Source organism: Macaca nemestrina, chromosome 17, assembly GCF_043159975.1.
Source record: "Macaca nemestrina isolate mMacNem1 chromosome 17, mMacNem.hap1, whole genome shotgun sequence".
NCBI lineage: Eukaryota > Metazoa > Chordata > Mammalia > Primates > Cercopithecidae > Macaca > Macaca nemestrina.
This window is the reverse complement of record NC_092141.1, coordinates 90,759,256-90,781,987: the sequence shown is the minus strand read 5'-3', so window position 1 is coordinate 90,781,987 and position 22,732 is coordinate 90,759,256. Positions and strand designations below refer to the sequence as shown.

The 22,732-nt window shown below is 57.7% G+C and overlaps 2 protein-coding genes across 5 annotated transcripts; both read left to right on the top strand.

Moving 5' to 3' along the window:
* Window positions 1-6,179: 6,179 nt before the first annotated feature.
* On the top strand, window positions 6,180-7,763 carry LOC105469311 (protein phosphatase 1 regulatory subunit 27). The gene is made up of 3 exons (XM_011720216.3): window positions 6,180-6,482; window positions 6,592-6,742; window positions 7,408-7,763. Exons 1-3 carry the CDS (start codon window positions 6,293-6,295, stop codon window positions 7,529-7,531), a joined length of 465 nt encoding a protein of 154 aa, XP_011718518.1. The 5' UTR covers window positions 6,180-6,292; the 3' UTR covers window positions 7,532-7,763.
* Window positions 7,764-7,933: 170 nt separating this feature from the next.
* LOC105469310 (MAPK regulated corepressor interacting protein 1) lies at window positions 7,934-20,177 on the top strand. 4 transcript variants are annotated; one of them, XM_024788838.2, is made up of 6 exons: window positions 7,970-8,022; window positions 16,111-16,246; window positions 18,069-18,124; window positions 18,219-18,337; window positions 19,078-19,179; window positions 19,280-20,177. In XM_024788838.2, the coding sequence occupies exons 2-6, from the start codon at window positions 16,232-16,234 to the stop codon at window positions 19,342-19,344; spliced, it is 357 nt and encodes a 118-aa protein (XP_024644606.1). In that variant the 5' UTR covers window positions 7,970-8,022; window positions 16,111-16,231; the 3' UTR covers window positions 19,345-20,177. The 4 variants fall into 4 exon arrangements, with proteins under 4 accessions (XP_011718516.1, XP_024644606.1, XP_070937936.1 ...); XM_011720214.2 differs by lacking the exon at window positions 16,111-16,246 and having other exon boundaries at window positions 7,934-8,022; XM_071081835.1 differs by lacking the exon at window positions 16,111-16,246 and having other exon boundaries at window positions 7,985-8,017.
* Window positions 20,178-22,732: the final 2,555 nt, after the last annotated feature.

The window sequence follows — 22,732 nt, the reverse complement described above, 5'->3', positions numbered from 1 at the left end:
AGCCCTGGTGTCATGTGCTCTGGGGAGGCGAGGGAGTCACTGATACCTTTCCCGTTTTGCAGAGGCAGCTGATGAGCACATTCCTGGGCTTGGCTGTTGCTGGAAGGTGGTGGGGCAATGTCCAAAACCTCTCTGGCTGTACTGCTGGATTAGTAGGGAGACTTTGAAGGCTCTGGGGGGAGGCGGTTAGGGCTTAGCAGCCTGGGACTTCCCAACCCTCTGTCCCTCCAGATGCCAGGGAGCCACTGGCCTGGAGCCTAAAACTGTGATTGCCAGACCTATGTACTATACCCTGGGGGTCCTCTGACCTCAGGGAGGGAAGGGCCCTTCTAGCCCGAGGCTGACCCTCCTGCCTCCTGCCGGACTGCAGTGCGACCTGCACTGACTTTTCCCGTTTTTTTTTTGTTTGTTTGTTTTTTGTTTTTTTTTTTTGTTTTGAGACGGAGTCTCGCTCTGTCGCCCAGGCTGGAGTGCAGTGGCGCGATCTCGGCTCACTGCAAGCTCCGCCTCCTGGGTTTACGCCATTCTCCTGCCTCAGCCTCCTGAGTAGCTGGGACTACAGGCGCCCGCCACCGCGCCCGGCTAATTTTTTGTATTTTTAGTAGAGACGGGGTTTCACCGTGGTCTCGATCTCCTGACCTTGTGATCCGCCCGCCTCGGCCTCCCAAAGTGCTGGGATTACACGTTTTTTTTTTTTTTTGAGACGGAGTCTCACTGTGTTGCCCAGGCTGGAGTTCAGTGCTGTGATCTCAGCTCCCTGCAACCTCTGCCTCTGGGGCTCAAGCGATTCTCCTGCCTCAGCGTCCTGAGTAACTGGGATTACAGGCATGCACCACCACACCCGGCTAATCTTTGTATTTTTAGTAGAGACGGGGTTTCACCATGTTGGCCAGGCTGGTCTCGAACTCCTGACCTCAGGTGATCCACCCACGTTGGCCTCCCAGAGTACTGGAGTACTGGGATTACAGGCGTGAGCCACTGCACCCGGCTTCAGCAGACTTTTCTAACAGGGTCTCCTGAGTGCTTTTGCAGAGCACTGCTGGTTGCATTCACTGGACATTTTTTTTTTTTTTTTTTTTTTTTTTTTTTTTGAGACAGGGTCTTGCTCTGTTGCCTAGGTTAGGGTGGAGTGGTGTGACTGTAGCTCAGTGCAGCCTCAAACTCCAGGGCTCAAGCAATCTTTTGCACCTCAGCATTCCAAGTAACTGGGACCATAGGCACGCCCGGCAAATTTTTTAATGTTTTGAAGAGAAGGTGGTCTCCCTATGTTGCCCAGGCTGGTCTTGAACTCCTGGCTTCAAGTGATCCTTCCACCTTGGCCTTCCCAAGTGCTGGGATTACAGGCATGAGCTACTGAGCCCAGCCAGGCCTCACTGGACTTTTAAAAGTTGGATGGTAAACCTTGTGAATTAGATGTTCTAGTTCATCCTCCAGAAGGCAGAAACTTAAAATCATGCAAATTAGGTCAATTTGCAAGCTCATATGGACCAAGAAGAATCAGGGACAAAACTCCACGAAGACAGGTTTTGCTCTGACGTCATGCTGCAAGAGCAGCACGTTCTCCCCACGGTGAGCAGGTACGACTGTTTACGGCCAGCTTCTGATTGGAAAGTTCCAAGGGTGAGGAGCTCCAGGGAGTGTCCATCGTGGCGTAGCACACACGGTTCCCACATCCTTATTAGAATAAAAGGCACAAAAATAGCTTTCAAGGGCTCTGTTGTGACTGGTGAGGCTTCGGGCACCAATCCCTTCGGTGATCCAGACAGAAACCCCAAAACCAAAAGCTCTGCATGCTCTCAGCTCACCTTCAGCAGGAGGGACACAGGGGCTTGCTTGGGGTCGCCAGACAGGCTCACCCGATGGGCCTGCCCCCACCGTGTCTCTAGCCCGAGGCCCGGTCACTCCTGGAAAGGGCGTTCCTTCTGGTCACACTGTTGGTGGCAGCTTCATCCAGCGTGCTTTCATCTGATCCTCCGAGGGGGGAGGGCAGACAGAACTTTCCACAACATGAGAAAAGGCAATCTTCACATCAGAGGAGACTCTGTCTCCTGTCTCCAGTGTAGAACCTTTCGTCTCTAGGCTTCACGTAAACAAACCAGAAAAGACGACCTTGTTCCTCCCAAGTGACCCGGAATTCCTACCATCCGCACCTTTCCCTGAGTCCCTAGAAATGCAGCCACGCTGGGAGCCCACCCCGCTCCGGGTGTCTGCAGGCCTGGGCCTGGCTAGAGGCTCCAGGGCCACTCCAGTGTGTGACGAGAGGTGGTGTACCCGTGGCGAGGGGCCCAGGGGCAGGGGAGGGGGCAGTGGGTGTACCTGGGCACCAACGCAGGTCAAGGAAACCTCTGCCAGGCAGGGACCCTCCGTCAGGGCCGCTTCTGCAGCAGCATTTTTCTTTTTATTTTTTTTTTAATTTTTAAATTTTTTTATTATTATTTTTTGAGACGAGTCTTGCTCTGTCGCCCAGGCTTGAGTGCAGCGGTGCGATCTCGGCTCACTGCGACCTCCGCCTCCCAGGTTCAAGAGATTCTCCTGCCTCAGCTTCCTGAATAGCTGGGATTACAGACACACACCACCATGCCCGGTTAATTTTTGTATTTTTAGTACAGACAGGGTTTCTCCATGTTGCTCAGACTGGTCTCGAACTCCTGGCCTCATGTGATCCGTCTGCCTTGTCCTTCCAAAGTGCTGGGATTAAAGGCGTGAGCCACTGCGCCCGGCCAGTTTTAAATTTGTTTTTTTTTTTTTTGAGACAAGGTCTCGCTCTGTCACCCAGGCTGGAGTGCAGTGGCTGGATCTCAGCTCACTGTAAGCTCCACCTCCCGGGTTTACGCCATTCTCCTGCCTCAGCCTCCCGAGTAGCTGGGACTACAGGCGCCCGCCACCACGCCCAGCTAGTTTTTTGTATTTTTTTAGTAGAGACGGGGTTTCACTGTGTTAGCCAGGATGGTCTCGATCTCCTGACCTCGTGATCCGCCCGCCTCGGCCTCCCAAAGTGCTGGGATTACAGGCTTGAGCCACTGCGCCCAGCCAAGGCTGGTCTTTTTAAACCCCTCGCTTCAACTGACCCTCCAGTCTTGGCTTCCCAAAGTGCCGGGATTACAGGCATGAGCCATTGTGCCCAGCCCTCCCACAGAATTTGGCCAAGGCTTTGCACCTAGAGGTGTCTAATATGTTTGCTGATTTGATTTCGTTGGATGCAGATCAGCTTAATGATGCAAGGCTGTTGGTGGCCCAGCTCCTCTGCCCCTGCAAAGAGCTGCTGGCCAGTCTTGGTTCTGTCGTTACTCAGGCCGTTAGTGACCACCTGCAAGGTTTTACCAGCATTTCGGGTTGACACATGTGTCTCCTTAATTAACGTTGAAGTCCTAGCCCTCAAGACCTCAGAATGTGACAGTTGTTTGGAAACAGGGTGCTTGCAGAAGTCACTGGTTAAGATGAGGCAATACCCAACTATGACTGGTATCCTTATACAAGGGGGAGACGTGAACAGTGACAAAGGCTGGGAGAACACCATGGAGATGAAGGCCGAGATTGTGGTGATGCTGACAGAGCCAAGGACACCAGCATTGCCGGCAGCATTGGAAACTGGGGAGAGGCCTGAGACAGATGCTCCTCAGAGCCTCAGGAAGAACCTGCCCTGTTGAAACCCGGATCCCAGACTTCAGCTTCCAGAACTCTGGGAGGGACCAGAGTTTGTTTTTTTTGTTGTTGTTGTTGTTGTTTTTTGAGACGGAGTCTTGCTCTGTTGCCTAGGCTGGAGTGCTGTGGCACGATCTCAGCTCACTACAAGCTCCGCCTCCCGGGTTCACACCATTCTCCTGCCTCAGCCTCCGGAGTAGTAGCTGGGACTACAGGTGCCCACCACCACGCCCGGCTAATTTTTTGTATATTTAGTAGAGACGGGGTTTCACCAGGTTGGTCAGGCTGATCTCGAACACCTGACCTCAGGTGATTCACCTACCTTGGCCTCCCAAAGTTTTGGGATTACAGGGGTGAGCCACTGCACCTGGCTGATCATCTGTTTTTTGTTTTTTTTTTTGAGACGGAGTCTTGCTCTGTCGCCCGGACTGGAGTGCAGTGGCCGGATCTCAGCTCACTGCAAGCTCCGCCTCCCGGGTTTACGCCATTCTCCTGCCTCAGCCTCCTGAGTAGCTGGGACTACAGGCGCCCGCCACCACGCCCAGCTAGTTTTTTTTTTTTTTTGTATTTTTTAGTAGAGACGGGGTTTCACCGTGTTAGCCAGGATGGTCTCGATCTCCTGACCTCGTGATCCGCCCGTCTCGGCCTCCCAAAGTGCTGGGATTACAGGCTTGAGCCACCGCGCCCGGCCGATCATCTGTTTTTTTAAGCCACTCAGTCTGTGGTCTGTCAAGATAGCCCCAGCAGACTCATCCAGCCAGCTTCAAGTGCTGCAGTGTTCCCAGCACAATCGATGGCTGTCCCTGACCACAAAGACCTCCCTGGTCAACTCTGTGTCTGTGTCCCGTCCCATCCACTTGCTCATGTCCTGTAGTCCAAGCCCCACTTTGGACCTCCACTGGGGCTGTTGCAAAAGTAAAGGCAGCCAGCAATGAAGAGCCTGTTGGAACATGAGTTTTAAAAATTCCCTTGGCTAGGCGCGGTGGTTCACACCTGTAATCCCAGCACTTTGAGAGGCCGAGGTGGGCGAATCACAAGGTCAGCAGATCGAGACCATCCTGGCTAACACGGTGAAACCCCGTCTCTACTAAAAATACGAAAAAATTAGCTGGGTGTGATGGCGTGCGCCTGTAGTCCCAGCTACTTGGGAGGCTTAGACAGGAGAATGGTGTGAACCCAGGAGGTGGAGCTTGCAGTGAGCCGAGATTGCGCCACTGCACTCCAGCCTGGGTGACAAAGCGAGATTCCATCTTAAAAAAAAATAAATAGGCCGGGCGCGGTGGCTCACGCCTGTAATCCCAGCACTTTGGGAGGCCGAGGCGGGCGGATCACAAGGTCAGGAGATCGAGACCACGGTGAAACCCCGTCTCTACTAAAAATACAAAAAATTAGCCGGGCGCGGTTGTGGGCGCCTGTAGTCCCAGCTACTCGGGAGGCTGAGGCAGGAGAATGGCGTGAACCCGGGAGGCGGAGCTTGCAGTGAGCCCAGATCGCGACACTGCACTCCAGCCTGGGTGACAGAGCGAGACTCCGTCTCAAAAAAAAAAATAAATAAATAAAATAAAATAAATAAATAAAATAAATAAATAAATAAATCCCTTGGCTGTGCTTCTAAAAGTAAGATCACAGAGGCAGGGCAGAGAGAGCACACCACCCAGGGTGTGATGGTCCCTGAACGTGGAGAGCTAACTGGACACCACCTTAAGTGTGAGTACGTGTGTCAAACCTGGAATGCAGAGACACCGTGCAGGGTGAACCCATGAGTGTGTAGGGAACACCCTGCCCCTGCAGGGATGTGAGGCAGGGGAGCCAGGCATGTGGAGGAAGGGTCGCAGGACTGACTGAGCAGGGGCCTGAGGCACTGAGATCCCAGCCAAGGATGCCTGGGGGGTTTCTGGGCAGGAGCCAGCACCATCAGAGTAGTTTTTGTCGCCGTGTTAGCCAGGATGGTCTCGATCTCCAGACCTTGTGATCCACCCGCCTTGGGCATCAGAGTAGTTTTGGGAAAACTTGAGAGTGAGGCAAGCCACGCTAGAAGGTGAAAACTGACAGGTAGGGAGATGGAGGGGCTCAGGCCCGTTACCCCATGGCACAGTGGACCTGTGCTTCTGGAGATGTAGACGGGGTAGCCGCTGGGGCTCAGACCTGTTTCCCCATGGCACGGTGGACTTGTGCTTCTGCAGACGTGGAGGGGGTGGCCGCCCCTCACTCTCCAGGAGGTAGAGAGCAAGCCCTTCCAATGACCTTGGTACCTACTGTGCCCTTGACCTCGCATTCCTAGCTATCTCATGGGCTCTGCACCAGTGCCTCCTCCCACCCTCAGTAAGGCACCTTCTAGGTCCAGCTGTGCGGCAGGGAACGACAGGCAGGAATGATCTGACCCCTTTGGCCGGGCACGGTGACAGGTGGGCTGAAAGATGAGTCACTAAACATGATCTGGGGCGCGGGGCGGGGGTGCAGCTCAGTTTCAGCCCCTCGCGCCGGGGAGGATGACCGTGCAGCTTTATATAGCCCCTGAGCCCTATATAAGCAAGTCAGAGACCGGGGCTCGTCCGACAGGAGCCCTCAAGCTGATCTGGTCGGGGCCGGACACATTATTAACCCCAGCGCAGTAGGATCCCCAGGGGCAGCCTGCCCCACAGCGCCCAAGATGCCTAGCAGAACTGCCCGCTATGCCCGCTACAGCCCACGGCAGCGGCGGCGACGGATGCTGGCTGATCGCAGCGTGCGTTTCCCTAATGATGTTCTGTTCCTGGACCACATCCGTCAGGGTGACCTGGAGCAGGTGCGGCGTTTCATCCGGGCTCAGAAAGTCTCCCTGGCCACGATACATCCCTCAGGTGAGCAAGCCCTGGAAGAGCTGGCCAGGGGCTGTGGGGTGGGGTGGAAGCCAGCAAGGAGGACCCGACCTGAGGCTCAGTCTTGACCCCTCCCTTCCTCCCTGCCCAGGCCTGGCCGCCTTGCATGAAGCCGTGCTGTCTGGAAACCTGGAATGCGTGAAGCTGCTGGTCAAATACGGAGCCGACATTCACCAGCGAGATGAGGCGGGCTGGACACCCCTGCACATTGCCTGCAGCGACGGGTACCCCGACATAGCCAGGTGAGGGGGCCTGGGTCTACACAGGGTTGAACTCGACCCCTCCAGGCCTCAGTGGGCCCCCAGGATGTGGGCCCCAAAATGTGGTCCTGGTGGTGTAGGCAAGAACCATACGGGCTGAGCACGGTGCCTCAGGCGTGTAATCCCAGCCCTTTGGGAGGCTGAGGTGGGCGGATCACCTGAGGTCAGGAGTTCGTGACCAGCCTGGCCAACATGGAGAAACCCCTTCACTACTAAAAATACAAAACTAGCCGGGCGTGGTGGCGCATGCCTGTAATCCCAGATACTCAAGGCTGAGGCAGGAGAATTGCTTGAACCCGGGAGGCGGAGGTTGCCCTGAGTGGAGATCATGCCACTGCACTCCAGCCTGGGTGATAAGAGCGAAACTCTGTCTCTAAAAACAGCGGCAACAACAACAAAAAAAGAACCCTACAAACCCTAAAAGCTTCTGGAATCCTGTTTCTGCCCTTGTCCTCAACAGAGCCAACTTGAAAAGCTGGCCACAGCTTCCAAAGGGTCAGGTTTCTTCCTCCTCACCCTACCCGGACATTGAGACCCGAAGCTGGGGGACACACAGGTGACCCCAGGACTCTGGCCCTCTGACCTGGGTGGGGGCGAGCACTCTCCCGGCTCCTCCCCGCTTCAGCCAGGGCGACTTTGCACCCCAGGTACCTTATCTCCCTGGGAGCGGACAGGGACGCAGCCAACGACGATGGCGACCTGCCCTCCGACCTCATCGACCCGGACTTCAAGGAGCTGGTGGAGCTCTTCAAAGGGGCCACGATGGACTGAGCCAGCTCTGCCCGCCCGCCCCCGCGCCCAGGGCCGCCTCCCTGGGGAAGCCGCGCGTCGCCCCGGGGCCAGCACGTGCCCCACCCGTGGGCCAGGGGCGGCCGGACCCGTCCCTCCACGACCACGCCACCCCTCCTAGGCCTGGCTTTGTCTCCAGGTGAATTTTTTACTGTGACACTTTTTACTTTTTCAATAAACGTGACTCCCAGGTGAGGGGGCCTGGGTCTACACAGGTGGTGCTTGTGGTGGTGTCCTGATTACTGGGCTCCCGCCGCTGCCGGTGGCCAGCGGCGCTCACCGTCCAGGCCGGGCCGGCCCAGAGCTGCCGCCACGAGCCCCGACCCCGCCCGGGAATCCCGGCCGCCCCCGCCCTCCGCGTACCGGGCGGTCACGTGGGAGCGCGCTGCGTCTGCGCCTGCGCAGCCGGCGGTGGCGTCATTTCCGGCGGGGCCTCCCAGCTGGAAGAGGCGGTGGCGGCGGGTCGGGGTGAGGTGAGGCGGGTGCGGCGCCGGGCGGCGGGGACGGGGCGGGGCGGGCGCGGCTGGGCCCCGCCCTGGTGTCGCCGGGCTGCCGCGGGTGCCCTGCAGGGCCGGGCGGGGCCGGGCGCAGGGGAGTGGCCGAGTGGCCGGGGTCCGAGGGAGGGGCCCGCGTTCCTTGCCCGGCACCTGCAGGAGGGCGCGGCCCGCGGGGCACTTGGGAGCGCGCGTGGGGAGGGCGCGACTCGGACTGAGCGCCTTTCCCGCCCAGGCTGGGGCAGGGGCCGGGGACCCAGCGCGGCCGCACGCTCGCGGACGGCCCGCCTTCTGCCACCGTCGGGGCTCTGGGGCTGACAGAGCCCCGCTTTCTCCCGGAGGGACCGTGCCTGAGGATGCCTCCGACTCTCGGAGCCCCGTGGGCCGGGCCGTGCGCATTCTTCTGTCCATTTTCCGGCCTTGCCCGCTTTCCCGTCTACCCAGGCAGTGGTGCTGGGCCTAACGGGGAGAACCGGGCCTCCGCCTGCCTTCGAGGCACTCACTGGGCGGTGGTTGTGACCGCGGGGGCGGCAGCCACACGGGGCACGGGCTGTGCTTCTCTCCGTCGTGCCCCAGGGTAGCCGTCGCAGAAAGGTGGTCTTTGAGCTGGACCCCCAAGGATGAGTAGGATAGTTATGGGCAGAGAACACTGCTTGACCAAAGGCCTTGAGATGTAAACGGGGACCAGTGAGTGGACTTTGGGTGGGATGTGGCGAGAAGATGTAGAGAGGGTGGGAGGTGGGACGTGAAGAAGAGCCAACTCTTCCTAAAAGACGGGGCTGGATCTGGGGCGAGTCAGGGGAGGTTGTGGTTTGAGTGGGATCAGGATGGGGAGGAGGGCGCACATGCTTAGTCTGTTGCTGCCACCACCCAGGGGAGAGGGTGAGGAGGTGGGGCAACACTTAGAGGCTTTCTCCGGGGGTCTTCAAGGAACCACGAGATGCCAGTGTATCAGCTGTGACAGCGGTATCCTTGTGCGCCTGCTTGGGTAGTAGATCATGTTCTAGCCTGATTGGCTGAAAAAGACACAGAACACGAAGATAAAGTGGAGTCTTAGCAACTTTGAATCTCAGAAACTCCAGAGGAGCACCGAATAGCGATGGCGTCACTGATTCTAACTCTGGAACCTCACAATATTGTCACGTTGCTGGAGTGTTACCTCATGTCCTGTTCTTAGGCATGTGGCTGTGTGTGGGGGAAAGAATTTGAGACTGAGAGGCCAGAGACTGGGGTTCTGTCCCCTCCCCACCAGGAAGTCTCTGAAGCCCTTGGGTCCCCTGGAGGAGGAAGGTTCTATATAGTTCTACCCAATAAGACTGCCCTCCCTATCTGGAGGGAGGGCCAGTGTCTGAGCAAAGCCACACGGGTATCAGTGGGGAATGGGGCTTTCAGGGAGTCCGGAAACCTGCTGTGAGGTGCAGGCAGAGTGGAGGCAGGCTTTGGGGAGGCTGAGGCCAGCTGCAGCATTCGGGCCGAGCCCCAACTGCTGTAGCCCTGGAGGCCCTGGCAGGGGCACCGCTACTTGGTGGCAGGCTCCTTCAGCGCCGAACTGGTGTCTTTCTGGCCCAGCTGTGGGGACATGGGCAGTGTGTGTAAGGAGGACCCAGTGTGGTGGCTGCCCTGCCCTTAGTCCCTGACAAGTGTTTGCGTGGCTGGTGGCAGTCTCTTCTTTCCGTCCCCAGTGCTTTTCTGTGCCTCCACCTCCCTAGGAGTGGGCTGATTCTACATTCCAGTTTTCCCAGAAGAGTTGTTTCATGCTTAATAATCAACAGCATCCCTTTCATTCTTTTTTTTTTTTTTTTTTTTTGAGGGCAGAGAGCAGAGATGGGGCACTTTTTTTTTTTTTTTTTTTTTTGAGACGGAGTCTCGCTCTGTCACCCAGGCTGGAGTGCAGTGGCCGGATCTCAGCTCACTGCAAGCTCCGCCTCCCGGGTTTACGCCATTCTCTGGCCTCAGCCTCCCGAGTAGCTGGGACTACAGGCGCCCGCCACCTCGCCCGGCTAGTTTTTTGTATTTCTTAATAGAGACGGGTTTTCACCGTGTTAGCCAGGATGGTCTCGATCTCCTGACCTCGTGATCCGCCCGTCTCGGCCTCCCAAAGTGCTGGGATTACAGGCTTGAGCCACCGCGCCCGGCCTTTTTTTTTTTTTTGAGATGGAGTCTTGCTCTGTCTCTGTCTTCCAAACTGGAGCGCAGTGGCATGATCTCCCCTCACTGCAACCTCCGCCTCCCGGGTTTAAAGTGATTTACCTGCCTCAGACTCCTTAGAAGCTGGGATTACAGGTGCATACCACCATGCCTGGCTAACTTTTTTTTCTTTTTCTGAGATACAGTCTCGCTCTGTTGCCCAGACTGGAGTGCAGTGGCGTGATCTCGGCTCACTGTAACCCCCACTTCCTGGATTCAAGTGATTCTCCTGCCTCAGCTTCCCAAATAGCTGGGACTACAGGCATGTGCTACCACGCCCAGCTAATTTTTGTATTATTTAGTAGAGATGGGGTTTCGCTGTATGTTGGCCAGGCTGGTCTCGAACTCCTGACCTCAGGTGATCCGCCCACCTCGGCCCCCCAAAGTGCTGGAATTACAAGCTGAGCCACTGCACCCTGCCTAATTTTTTTTTTTTTTTTTTTTTTTTTTTTTAGTAGCGATGGGGTTTCACCATGTTGGCCAGGCTGGTCTCAAACGCCTAACCTCCGGTAATCTACCCACCTCAGCCTCCCAGAGTGCTGGGATTGCAGGCGTGAGTCACCACACCTGGTAGAGATGGGGCTCTTTCTATGTTTCCCAGGCCGGTCTTGAACTCCTGGCCTCCCAAAGTGCTAGGATTACCACCACACCTAGCCCCTTTCTTTTTTCTTTTTCTTTTTCTTTTTTTTTGAGACAAAGTCTCACTCTTTTACCCCAGGCTGGAGTGCAATGGCGCGATCTCGGGTCACTGCAACCTCTGCCTCCAGAGTTCAAGCGATTCTCCTGCCTCAGCCTCCCGAGTAGGTGGGATTACAGGCAGCTGCCACCACGCCTGGCTAATTTTTGTATTTTTAGTTGACATAGGGTTTCTCCATGTTGACCAGGCTGGTCTCGAACTCCTGAGCTCAGGTGATCCGCCCGCCTCTCCCAAAGTGCTGGGATTACAGGTGTGAGCCACCGGAGTCTGTCGCCCAGGCTGGAGTGCAGTGGCACGATCTCGGCTCACTGCAAGCTCCACCTTCTGGGTTCACGCCATTCTCCTGCCTCAGCCTCCTGAGTAGCTGGGACTACAGGCGTCCACCACCACGCCTGGCTAATTTTTTGTATTTTTAGTAGAGACGGGGTTTCATTGTGTTAGCCAGGATGGTCTCGGTCTCCTGACCTCGTGATCTGCCTGCCTCGGCCTCCCAAAGTGCTGGGATTACAGGCATGAGCCACTGCGCCTGGCCCCTTTCGTTCTTTTTTTTTTTTTTTTGAGACGGAGTCTCGCTCTGTCCCCGGGCTGGAGTGCAGTGGCTGGATCTCAGCTCACTGCAAGCTCCACCTCCCGGGTTTACGCCATTCTCCTGCCTCAGCCTCCCGAGTAGCTGGGACTACAGGCGCCCGCCACGTCGCCCGGCTAGCTTTTTTTTGTATTTTTTAGTAGAGACGGGGTTTCACCCTGTTAGCCAGGATGGTCTCGATCTCCTGACCTAGTGATCCGCCCGTCTCGGCCTCCCAAAGTGCTGGGATTACAGGCTTGAGCCACCGCGCCCGGCCCCCTTTCGTTCTTAACAGCATCTAGTTGAACGATGTGGCACATGCTTGTCCTGTCCATCATTGTATTGGATAAGGAGCCACAGAGACCTCACTGAGCTGCTCGCTTCCCATGGCTGTGCTTCTGTCCCTATTGGAGCAGGCGAGCATCCCTGTGGGCTGCATCACTTTGAATGAGGATGCCGAGGCTCAGAGGAGCTTTCCTGGGGCCCCAGAGTAGGGTAATACCTGCAGCCCAGTAGGCCAGGCCCTGTAGGCTGGACAGCCACAGAAGTAGGCGGTCAGGCCCTGCAGAATGCACAGACCTGCAGGTCACCTGCACTCTGGGTGGCTGGTGGCAGGTGGTCCTGTGGCAAAGGCTGTTGGGGCAGGAGTGGAGCAGCAGGTGACACCTGATGAAACAAGTTGGGGCTGGACAGTGGGCTTGATGGCAGCAGAGGGCCTGGGTGACACCCTAGTGGTAAGTGACTTGGGGAAAGGGTATCAGGAAGATCATGTAGACATCTGTGTCCACCCGTGCTGACACTGGGGGTCTGGAACCAGAGGTTATTCTAGCCCTGGGTGGGGTGGGGTGGAGTGGCATGGGGTGTGGAAGACTTTGAGGGGAAGGGGAGAAAGTACCTAAATACTGTGTAGCTTGAGGGGCTCTGGAAGGGTGGTCCTGGGCCAGGAGAGTGTCATCAAGGGTCCTCCCATGTGAGACCCCAGCTATGCTATATTTCATGCGCTATATTATGAGCTGCGCTATATTTCACAGTACACTGAGAAAGAAAAACCACCATTGGTTAAACTCAGACGTGTTAGCAATCGTCAGGTACAACCCAGTTTCAAAGATATTAAAATATGAAAACTATGAAGGAAAACTCTCAGAGGCAGTGGGGCGTGGTGTAGCGACCGAGGAGTACAGGGCTGTGGCCGGGACATCGGCACGCTCGGTCTTCATTCTGACTGAAAGAGGGAAGGAGAACGGGACTGAGGCATTGCCTGACCCTCCCTCGCTGCTCTCACCCTGGTGGTGGCCCAGGTGGGATGAAGGCTGGGGAGCTGGGCTGGGTAGGGTCTCGAGACCTCTGAAGTGGGGCTGTCTCTCTGGGTTGAATGGAGCCCCCTCCCTCCCACCCTTCACCTATGGTCAGCCTCGGTCAGGCCACCACTCCCCTTTACCTGGGCAGCTGAGCAACAGGTCAGTGTCCTGCTGGCTCAGGGGCCGCCACCTCAGGTGGCCATCTGCCGTGTGCTAAGTCTTTTCAGGCTGTCCCCGGCGCTTCTCTGGGCCTGTACCATTGTCCCCTGCTCACTCTCACCCACTGTGGTCCTGGGTCCCTCCACATCCACCATCTCAGGGATGCATGCATGTTGTGCCTCAGGGTTCCCCCTGCTTAGCCAGACACCAGCCTCTGCCCACTGGGCCTAAGCTAGGGCTGAGCTGCCTGCCAGCCACACTTCCTGCCCTCCCCACTCAGCTGTGTGCCTCACTGTGCTTGGCCGCCCCGCTAAGGTTGTTGGAGGCCTTCTCATTGTGGCTCCATGGTGACCTCTCGGGTCAGAGCTCGCTTGACCTCCAGCCGTCTCCGTGGAGGGCTCCTTCCTGCCGTCACAGACACCGTCCTGGCCCTGGCTCTGGTTCTGTCTGTGCCTCGGCCCTCTGCAGCTTCCTCCCGTGCTGTGTGTCTCAGGGCCTGTCTGTGGCCCCTCAGGTCCTGCCTCTTGTACTTGGTGTCGGTCTGCTGCAGGGGCTGTGGTGCCCCCTCCGGATGCTGATTCCCGTATGGGAATAGGCCAGGTGTGCACTGATACCCTTCGGCGGTGGCTCTTCCCTTGGTAATTACAAGTGGAAATTCTCCAGCTGTCCTTGTGTGCGTCTTGGCTGTAGGTACCTAGGAGCAGAATGGCTGGGTCATAGAGTGTGCACAGATACTTGATTTTTATTTATTTTTTATTTTTTATTTTTATTTATTTTTTTTTTTTTGAGACGGAGTCTTGCTCTGTCGCCCAGGCTGGAGTGCAGTGGCACAATCTCGGCTCACTGCAAGCTCCGCCTCCCGGGTTCACGCCATTCTCCTGCCTCAGCCTCCCGAGTAGCTGGGACTACAGGCGCCCGCCCCTGCGCCCGGCTATTTTTTTCTATTTTTAGTAGAGACGGGGTTTCACCATGGTCTCGATCTCCTGACCTTGTGATCCGCCCACCTCAGCCTCCCAAAGTGCTGGGATTACAGGCGTGAGCCACCACGCCCGGCCAGATACTTGATTTTTAATGGAAAATTTCTTCGGGGTCAGAATTGGGCAATTCTGACCCAGAAGAAATTGACCCAGAAGAATTGGGCAGAGCCCCAGGAGGCAGTGAGGCTGAGTGAACGGCAGAACCGTTTCTTTTGCTTCCAGGGGGACAACAGGTCCCTGGCCTCTTGGGAACTGCTGGCACATCCAGGAAAGCCAGGGGCTATGTGTGCAGGAATGGAGCCAGCATGAGGCCTGGGGGTGGTCGCTGAGCTGGAAAGCCTGGGGCTATGTGTGCAGGGGTGGGGCCAGCATGAGGTCTGGGGGGTCACTGAGCTGGAAAGCCTGGGGCTATATGTGCAGGGTTGAGGGGGGAAGGGGGCAGCGGGCAGGCCCTGGGGATTGCTGAGCTGGAGGAAGTAGGAAGAAGTAGGAAGAGGTGGGAAGGGCTCCTCCTGTCTGGGAAGACTTAGAGGACACAGCCTGTGGTGTTGAGGGTGTGGGTAAATTTCTTCTACTAACAAGAGGAGGCAAACGGGACTCCTCATTGACCTAAAAAATGTATGGGTGTGGCCAGGCGCGGTGGTTCAAGCCTGTAATCCCAGCACTTTGGGAGGCCAAGGCGGGCGGATCACGAGGTCAGATCAAGACCATCTTGGCTAACACGGTGAAACCCCATCTCTACTAAAAATACAAAAAATTAGCCAGGCGCGGTGGCGGGCGCCTGTAGTCCCAGCGACTCAGGAGGCTGAGTCAGGAGAATGGCGTGAACCCAGGAGGTGGCGCTTGCAGTGAGCCGAGATCTCACCACTGCACTCCAGCCTGGGCAACAGAGCGAGACTCCGTCTCAAAAAAAAAAAAAAAAAAGGTATGGGTGCACAATAGGTGTATATGTTTATGGGGTTTTAAATTTGTTTATTTAGAGACAGAGTCTCGTTCTGTCACCCAGGCTGGAGTGCAGTGGTATGATCATAGCTCACTACAGCCTCCACCTCGCAGTCTCAGGCAATCCTACCACCTCAGCCATCACTCCTGGCGAAGTTTTTATGTTTTTGTAGAAATGGGATTTTGCGGCCCGGCGCGGTGGCTCAAGCCTGTAATCCCAGCACTTTGGGAGGCCGAGGTGGGTGGATCACGAGGTCAGGAGATCGAGACCATCCTGGCTAACATGGTGAAACCCTGTCTCTACTAAAAAATACAAAAAACTAGCCGGGCGAGGTGGCAGGTGCCTGTAGTCCCAGCTACTGGGGAGGCTGAGGCAGGAGAATGGCGGGAACCCGGGAGACGGAGCTTGCAGTGAGCTGAGATCCGGCCACTGCACTCCAGCGTGGGCGGCAGAGCGAGACTCCGTCTCAAAAAAAAAAAAAAAAAGAAATGGGATTTTGCCATGTTGCCCAGGTCTTGAACTCTTGGGCTCAAGTGATCTGCCCTCTTCAGCCTCCCAAAGTGTTGGGATTACAGGCCGATTTTAATAGGCCGCCAACTGTGCCTGGCCTTTTTTGTTTTTTGTTTTTTGAGACGGACTTTTACCCTGTCACCTAAGCTGGAGTGCAGTGGTGTGATCTCGGCTCACTGCAACCTCCACCTCCCGGGTTCGAGTACTTCTCCTGCCTCAGCCTCCTGAGTAGCTGGGACCCCAGGCACCCACCACCATGTCTGGCTAATTTTTGTATTTTTAGTAGAGACAGGGTTTCACCATGTTGGCCAGGCTGGTCTTGAATTCCTGACGTTGTGATCCACCCGCCTCAGCCTTCCAAAGTGCTGGAATTACAGGTGTGAGCCACCAGGCCCGGCCTTTTTTTTTTTTTTTTTTTTTTTTTTTTTTTTTTTTTTTTTCCGAGTCGGAGTCTTGCTCTGTCACCCAGGCTGGAGTGCATTGGTGCGATCTCAGCTCACTGCAACCTCCATTTCCCGGGTTCAAACAATTCTCCTGTCTCAGCCTCCCGAGTAGTGGTGCCTGCCACAGCCAGCTAATTTTTGTATTTTTAGTAGAGATAGGATTTCACCATGTTCACCAGGCTGCTCTCAAACTCCTGACCTCAGGTGATCCACCTGCCTCAACCTCCCAAAGTGTTGCAATTACAAGCATGAGCCACCATGCCTGGCCTTTTTTTTTTTTTGACACAGGGTCTTGCTCTGTTGCCTGGACTGGAGTGCAGTGCCACGATCTTGGCTCACTGCAGCCTTGACCTCCTGGGCTCAAGCAGTCCTCCCACCCCAGCCTCTGAGTCACTGGGACTACAAGTGCATGCTGCCACACCAGGTGTGTTCAGATGGGTGTGTGCAGCATGTGTGTGGGCAGATATGTACAGACCGGTGTGTGCAGGCACAGACGGTTGTGTGTAGGCATGTGTGTGTGGCAGGTGTATTCAGCTAAGGTGTGTGGGGGCAGGTGTGTGTGTGTGTGCGCCTGCCTGCATGCACGCAGCAAGGCAAAGGAAGCCCTGGAAGGGTAGTTGCTTGGGAGGATGTGGGGCCATCAGTGGGATCTGGGGCAGGAGTGACAACCGAGCTCAGCAGGGGACCCCAGGCCAAAGGTGTGGCTGCATAAAAGCCAAGTCACCACTGGAGGCAGAGGATGCATGGGGAGAAGAGCCACTGGGGAGGGCAGGCTGGGAGGCAGGTACCCCTCAAGCAGCAGTCGGTCAGTGGTGAGAGCCAGCAGGGGGCGAGGCAGGGGACTGGCCAGTCCACCTGTTAACCTGAGCTCTGCCATTCTCTGTAACGGGAGCTTCCCAGCAGGTAGCGTGTCCCTGTGGACCCTCAACCCAAACAGGCCTTTCCCTGCATTCTCTGGTGTTTTTGGGCTGGAGTCCCTGGCAGGAGGACTGGGCAGAGAGATCCCAGAGTCCCAAGAAAGGAGAGGTGACTTTGTGAGCAAACTGGGTGCTGCCATGGGTGGGGAGCCCCTGGCCCTGTTTGGACCCCACTCCTGGCCTGGGATGGGGCACAGAGTTCCAGGGCTGGGAGCTGGTTTTCTGCTCTTTGCTGGTTTTGCCCTTGAGCTGTAGGCTTCTGATCGCATGTGGTGTTTGAGGGCTGGACCATTGACATGAGGTGGAACGGGCCAGAGAGGACTCGAAGCTTCAGTGCTCCTGGCCCTCTGTGAGTGCAGCAGCCATGTGCCCTGGAGTATCTGCAGCCTTGGTCCCTGGGGTGGGCAGGGGAGTCGCTTGTGCTAAAAGCCCCCTCCTGGGAATCCTGGGACTCCCTTCCCCGAGAACCTGGATTTGCCCCCTCTGGAACAGGGCAGGCTGGAGACCAGCCCTGTTGGCTTCCCCACCTTGGGGTTGTGTGTCCTCAGCTGGAGTGGGGACACTGTCCAGCCTGCCAGTGTGGGCGTCTGAGCCTCAAAATAGACTCCCTTTCTCCAGAGCTGTGGATTCCCCTGGGCTGAGAGGATGTAAATGGGCAGCAGCCCAGGGTCCTGGTCACAGGTCAGGCCCGGCAGCTTCCTCCAGGGTCACCCCCTCTGCCCACCAGGGGAGTTGGAGTTTGGTTCCATCTGCAGGGTGCTGATGTGGTTCATGCTCCAGGGAACCAGGAAGCTGAGTCTGGGTAGGTGCTGTGGAGCTGGGATCACCGTTAGGAAGCTCATCCCCATTTTACGGAAAGGAAATCAAGGCTCAGCGGAAGCTGTGTGCCCAGCCCTGCACCAGGGAGAGCAGGGCCAGTTTCCTCAGGTGCTACAGGCGCTCTGCTGCAGTGAGAAGCAGCCAGACATCAGAGATGCTGACGGTCCCACCAGCCCGCGGCGGGAGGGGCTGTGGCCACGGTGCTCCCGGTGCTGGGGCTGAGGCCTCCACATCTTGCAGAGCTCAGGCTGCTGAGTGGGCTTGATTGCTTCAAGTCGTGTGTGTGTCTGGCTGGCTCTGGCCAGCTCCCTGATAGCTCCTGGGGTTGCCTGGAGCCCACTGGCTGCCCATGGCTGGACCCCAGCCTGTGGGGGACCCCCTGGTAGGCAGGGAGACTATGCACTTTGTTCACATCTGAAGGGAGGAGGCAGGTGTACCCTGTGCCTCCCCCTCCTCCCGTGCTGGAGAGGGTGGCCCTGCGTCCCACTCCTGCGCTGGCTTCTGTTTCAGAGGCTGAGGGGATCTGGCGGTGGAGCGCTAGGATCAGACGCCCCCGCAATGACCAGGTGGGTCTCAGGCAGGTGGGGTGGTCTCCACCGGGGCAGGGGTGTGGGTTCCCACCCTGCTGCGTGCCCTGCCTCATGCGCCAGGCTCCCCCAGCTCCCCTGTCTCCAGAGTCGTGTACAACGGCAAGAGGACCAGCAGCCCCCGCTCCCCACCCAGCAGCAGCGAGATCTTCACCCCAGCCCACGAGGAGAACGTCCGCTTCATTTACGAAGGTGGGTGCGCCTGCCACACCCAGCTCCTGCCCTGTCCTTGACAGAGTCAGCTCTGCCCCCAGCCCAGGACCCAGGTTTCTGAGGAATCTCCTGCAGCCCCTGCCCCTGCTCCTCCATCACTGTGTCCACAGCCTTCAGGGCCCAGGCGGGTGGGGGTGGCCAAGGGGACCCTGTGTGGAGAGGAGACCTGCTTCTGATCATGGGGGAACCCAGGAGGAGGGGCTGGGAGTGGGCCTTGCCCCAGATAGAGGCCGCGTTGGGAGGCAGTCATCCATGCTAGCAGTGCTAAAGGAGCTTGCTGGAGAAAGGGAGGGGCCTTTGAAGACAGACAGGCACGCACCCAGCCATGAATGGGCCAGGAGGTGGTTGTCTGGGATTAGGGGACTGTGTGATGTGTTGGGGCTGGGGAGGTGTGTGGATGAGGTGGGAAAGGTAGAGGCCTAGCTGAGGAGGTTGTGCTGCCCCCGAGGCGCAGGGAAGCCTGGGGTAGGGTCATAGGGGTCCCTTCGATCACAGTCCTGGTCATCTTGTGGGGAAGGGACAGGCCTGCCGGAGGAGCAGGGATGGGGTCTACAGGTGAGTGAGGCTGGGGTGGGCAGAGGGCTGTGGGGGAGCATGGAGGACACTTCTGAGGGAGAGAAGGGTCTGGGAGGGCAGGAGCTGAGGGTAGGCACTCTCCTGATGTGGACGCCACCCCCTGGGGCAGGGGACTCTGAGCACACTGCCCTCTGCCTCTGCAGCCTGGCAGGGCGTGGAGCGAGACCTGCGAAGCCAGGTGCCGGGCGGCGAGCGGGGTCTGGTGGAGGAGTATGTGGAGAAGGTCCCTAACCCCAGCCTGAAGAGTGAGTGGGGGCTGACCTGGGGGCAGGGCTGGGCCGGCAGGCTGGGCCTCAAAGGCAGGGGGGGCCTGTGCCTACCACCTACCGCGTTGTTCCCTGGCAGCCTTCAAGCCCATCGACCTGAGTGACCTGAAGCGCCGGAGCACGCAGGATGCCAAGAAGTCCTAGAGCGCCCAGCGCCCCTCCCCGGCCTCTGGAAGATCAGGGTGCGAGGTGTCGGCTCCCTCCTGTCCTGTGGCCCTGCTCCTGGGATGGGGGTGTCTTGCTCCAGTGGGCTGCAGACCGCAGCACCGGTGTGACTGACGGCTGAGGCCTCCCTCTCCTTCCCAAGTCCCCTCGTTCCTCCTTGGGGGGTCTCAGGCTGCCCCCATCATGGGGGTCTGGGCCCTCCCCACCCTCCTGCCCTCCCCCAGCCACCTGGCTGTGTTTTTGAAGCTGCCTGGCCCCCAGGGACCCTGGCCTGCCCTCTTTCCTCTTCCCTCACCCTCCTGTCCTTGGCCACTGCAGAATCAGGAGGGGAGCAGAAGGAGCCTCTGCTGCCCCCCAGGCTGCTGGGACTGGGCTGGTTTTGTCCTTGAAATGGCCAGGATACAGGACAAGGGCAGCCCCACCCCATCCAACCTGGGACCCCCCCACAGACCCTTGCTGCTCCTGTGGCCTGGACACGCTGGGGAGCTTCTCACACCTACCCCTACTGTCCATCCTGGCCCGTTCCCTGAATCAGCTTCAAGATGGCACCAGCTCTTTGGGCCTAGGATACTGCCGGGCCCCCCAAAGGGGGTCCCCAGCAGCCAGGCCTGGCCTCCTGGTATCTGTGGTCATAGTGGCCCATGGGTAGGGGCACCCAGGCTGACCCTGAGGTGCTGCTGCTGGGTCTGTCTTGGCTCTGGGGTATGCTGGGAGGGTCACCAGGTCCCTTTTTCTTCCTGTGCCCTCTGAAAGCCAAGTGTCTGTGTGGCTGTGGAGCTCCAGGGTCTGTTAATAAAGGCAGCGGCACTGGGCGTGGCCTCTTGGCAGTCTGTCAGGCCTCTACCCCTGCAGCACGCATGCACAGCCAGCTCCTGGGCAGGGCTGGAAACCCCAGATCATGGTGAAGTTCCTCAAGCCCAGAAATTCTCAGTCTAAGCCACTGGGGGTGGTCAGGCCTCCTAGGGCAGGTGGTGGCGGGGAGGGCATTCTGGAGGGAGAGACTGGGCTGCCTGATACCCCCACCCTTGTTCTGCTACAGGGGCTCCCCAGGGGGCCCCAGAGGTAGTAGGCGCCACCCTGAACCCACCCTCTAGGGTACTGTGGGCCCTCCAGGAGCCGGCTCCTCCCCTGACCAGATGAAGGGGGTGCCGCTGGGCTCCTCCCCTGACCAGGTGAAGGGGGTGCCGCTGGGCTCCTCCCCTGACCAGGTGAAGGGGGTGCCGCTGGGCTCCTCCCCTGACCAGGTGAAGGGGGTGCCACGGCCCAGGAGAGAGCTGTGTGCACTTGACCTTCAAACCTGGAAGCCGCCCTGGCAGGCCAGACAGGGAACTCGATTCCTGCTCCTGTTGGAAGCCAAACCAGAATTTATTCCAGGAACACCCTTTCCCAGAAGAGTGTTCGGGGCTTGAGTGGCCCCACAGTCGCCTCCTGGTGGGTGGGCTGGTGCAGGAGATGCTGGCGCAGGGCCGGCCTCCCTGGGGAGGAGGAGCTGGGAAGGGTGTTCCAGTAATAAACCAACCCAGCTTCTGCCTGGCAGCCAGTGTGCACAGCAGTACCCAGCCCCGAGCCAACTCCCTGTAAACACATGGCCTTACCTATCCCCTGTGGGCCTGTGAGTCCTTTGAGGAGCGTTTCCAGTGCCCACCAGGCTAGGGTGACCCAAGCTGCCCACTACTGTCGAGCCGATGCAGCTTGGGGGACACTACCACGGGGATGAGGGGCGGGCAGCTCACAACGGTCCTCATGCCATGTGCCCTCCACTCGCTGAGCGTCCTAGGGACAAGGCCCCTCTGTGTGTGTGCCTTCTGTACAGGAGCAGCTGCCACGGCCAGCACAGGTCCCGCAAAGAGGGGCCCATTCAAACGTGGGGTTCCTAGATTCCAGGAGGCTGCCACGGCCAGCACAGGTCCCGCAAAGAGGGGCCCATTCAAACGTGGGGTTCCTAGATTCCAGGAGGAGGAGGGGTGGGCTTGAGCCCTGGCCAGGACATTGCTACACCATGGCCATGAGCAGGTTGGAGTCTCAGCCTCGGTTTCTTCAGGTGATGATGACTACCTACATCCTGGGTGACCCGGTGCTCGGTGCTTCTATCCCCATGAGTCACCTTGTGGGCGCACTTGACAAGGTGCTCAACCCCACACGGCAAGCGTGACCCTCAGCCTTCGAGTGGGGGAGCCTGGGCTCTGCAGTCCGGGGCCTGGCACGCGGCCAGCCTGCCACAGTTTACCCCTCTGGGTTTTCTGTTTTTTGATTTGTTTTGTTTTGTTTTTGGGATGGAGTCTTGCTCTGTCACCCAGGCTGGAGTGCAACGGCGTGATCTTGGCTCACTGCAACCTCCACCTCCCAAGTTCAATGATTCTCCTGCGTCAGCCTCCCGAGGAGCTGAGACTGCAGGTGATCGCCACCACGCCCGGCTAATTTTTTGTATTTTTGGTAGAGACGGGGTTTTGCCGTATTAGCCAGGATGGTTGCAAACTTCTGACCTCGTGATCCACCCACCTCAGCCTCCCAAAGTGCTGGGATTATAGACGTGAGCCACTGCGCCTGGCCTTTGGGTTCTTTTTCTTTTTTTTTTTTTAAAGCAAGTTTATTAAAGAAAAGGCCAGGCGCGGTGGCTAACGCCTGTAATTCCAGCACTTTGGGAGGCTGTGACGAGTGGATCACAAGGTCAGGAGATTGTGACTATCCTGGCTAGCAGTGAAACCCTGTCTCTACTAAAAACACAAAAATTAGCCGGGTGTGGTGGTGGGCGCCTATAATCCCAGCTACTCAGGAGGCTGAGGCAGGAGAATCGCTTGAACCTGGGAGGCAGAGGTTGCAGTGAGCCAAGATTGAGCCACTGCACTCCAGCCTGGGCAACAGAGCAAGACCCCGTCTCAAAAAAAAAAAAAAAGGGCCGGGTGCGGTGGCTCACGCCTGTAATCCCAGCACTTTGGGAGGCCGAGGCGGGCAGATCACGAGGTCAGGAAATCGAGACCATCCTGGCTAACATGGTGAAACCCCGTCTCTACTAAAAATACAAAAAATCTTAGCCCGGTGTGGTGGTGGGCACCTGTAGTCCCAGCTACTTAGGAGGCTGAGGCAGGAGAATGGCGTGAACCCGGGAGGCAGAGCTTGCAGTGAGCTGAGATCGCGCCACTGCACTCCAGCCTGGGCGACAGAGCGAGACTCCATCTCAAAAAAAAAAAAAAATGGCTACTCTCCAGGCAAAGCAGCAGCAGTTTATCCCTCTGTACAGAGTGTGGGCTGTGGTGATCCAAAGGCCTCTCCCCTGCACGGGTGCTGGGACCCCTGGGTAGCACACAGGAGGTGCCGAGGGAGCTGCTTGTGTTGAGATGCGGGCTTGATTTGGGCTCTCCTGGGTCAT

What these genes read in the sequence shown, in the direction of transcription:
- LOC105469311 (XM_011720216.3), top strand. Translation starts at nt 6,293, where the DNA reads ATGCCTAGCAGAACTGCCCGCTATGCCCGCTACAGCCCACGGCAGCGG. An exon ending in GGCCACGATACATCCCTCAG is followed by an intron (nt 6,483 to 6,591) that starts GTGAGCAAGCCC and finishes CTCCCTGCCCAG; the next exon opens with GCCTGGCCGCCTTGCATGAA. An exon ending in GGGTACCCCGACATAGCCAG is followed by an intron (nt 6,743 to 7,407) that starts GTGAGGGGGCCT and finishes TTTGCACCCCAG; the next exon opens with GTACCTTATCTCCCTGGGAG.
- LOC105469310 (XM_024788838.2), top strand. An exon ending in GACGCCCCCGCAATGACCAG is followed by an intron (nt 18,125 to 18,218) that starts GTGGGTCTCAGG and finishes AGGCTCCCCCAG; the next exon opens with CTCCCCTGTCTCCAGAGTCG. An exon ending in CGTCCGCTTCATTTACGAAG is followed by an intron (nt 18,338 to 19,077) that starts GTGGGTGCGCCT and finishes CTGCCTCTGCAG; the next exon opens with CCTGGCAGGGCGTGGAGCGA.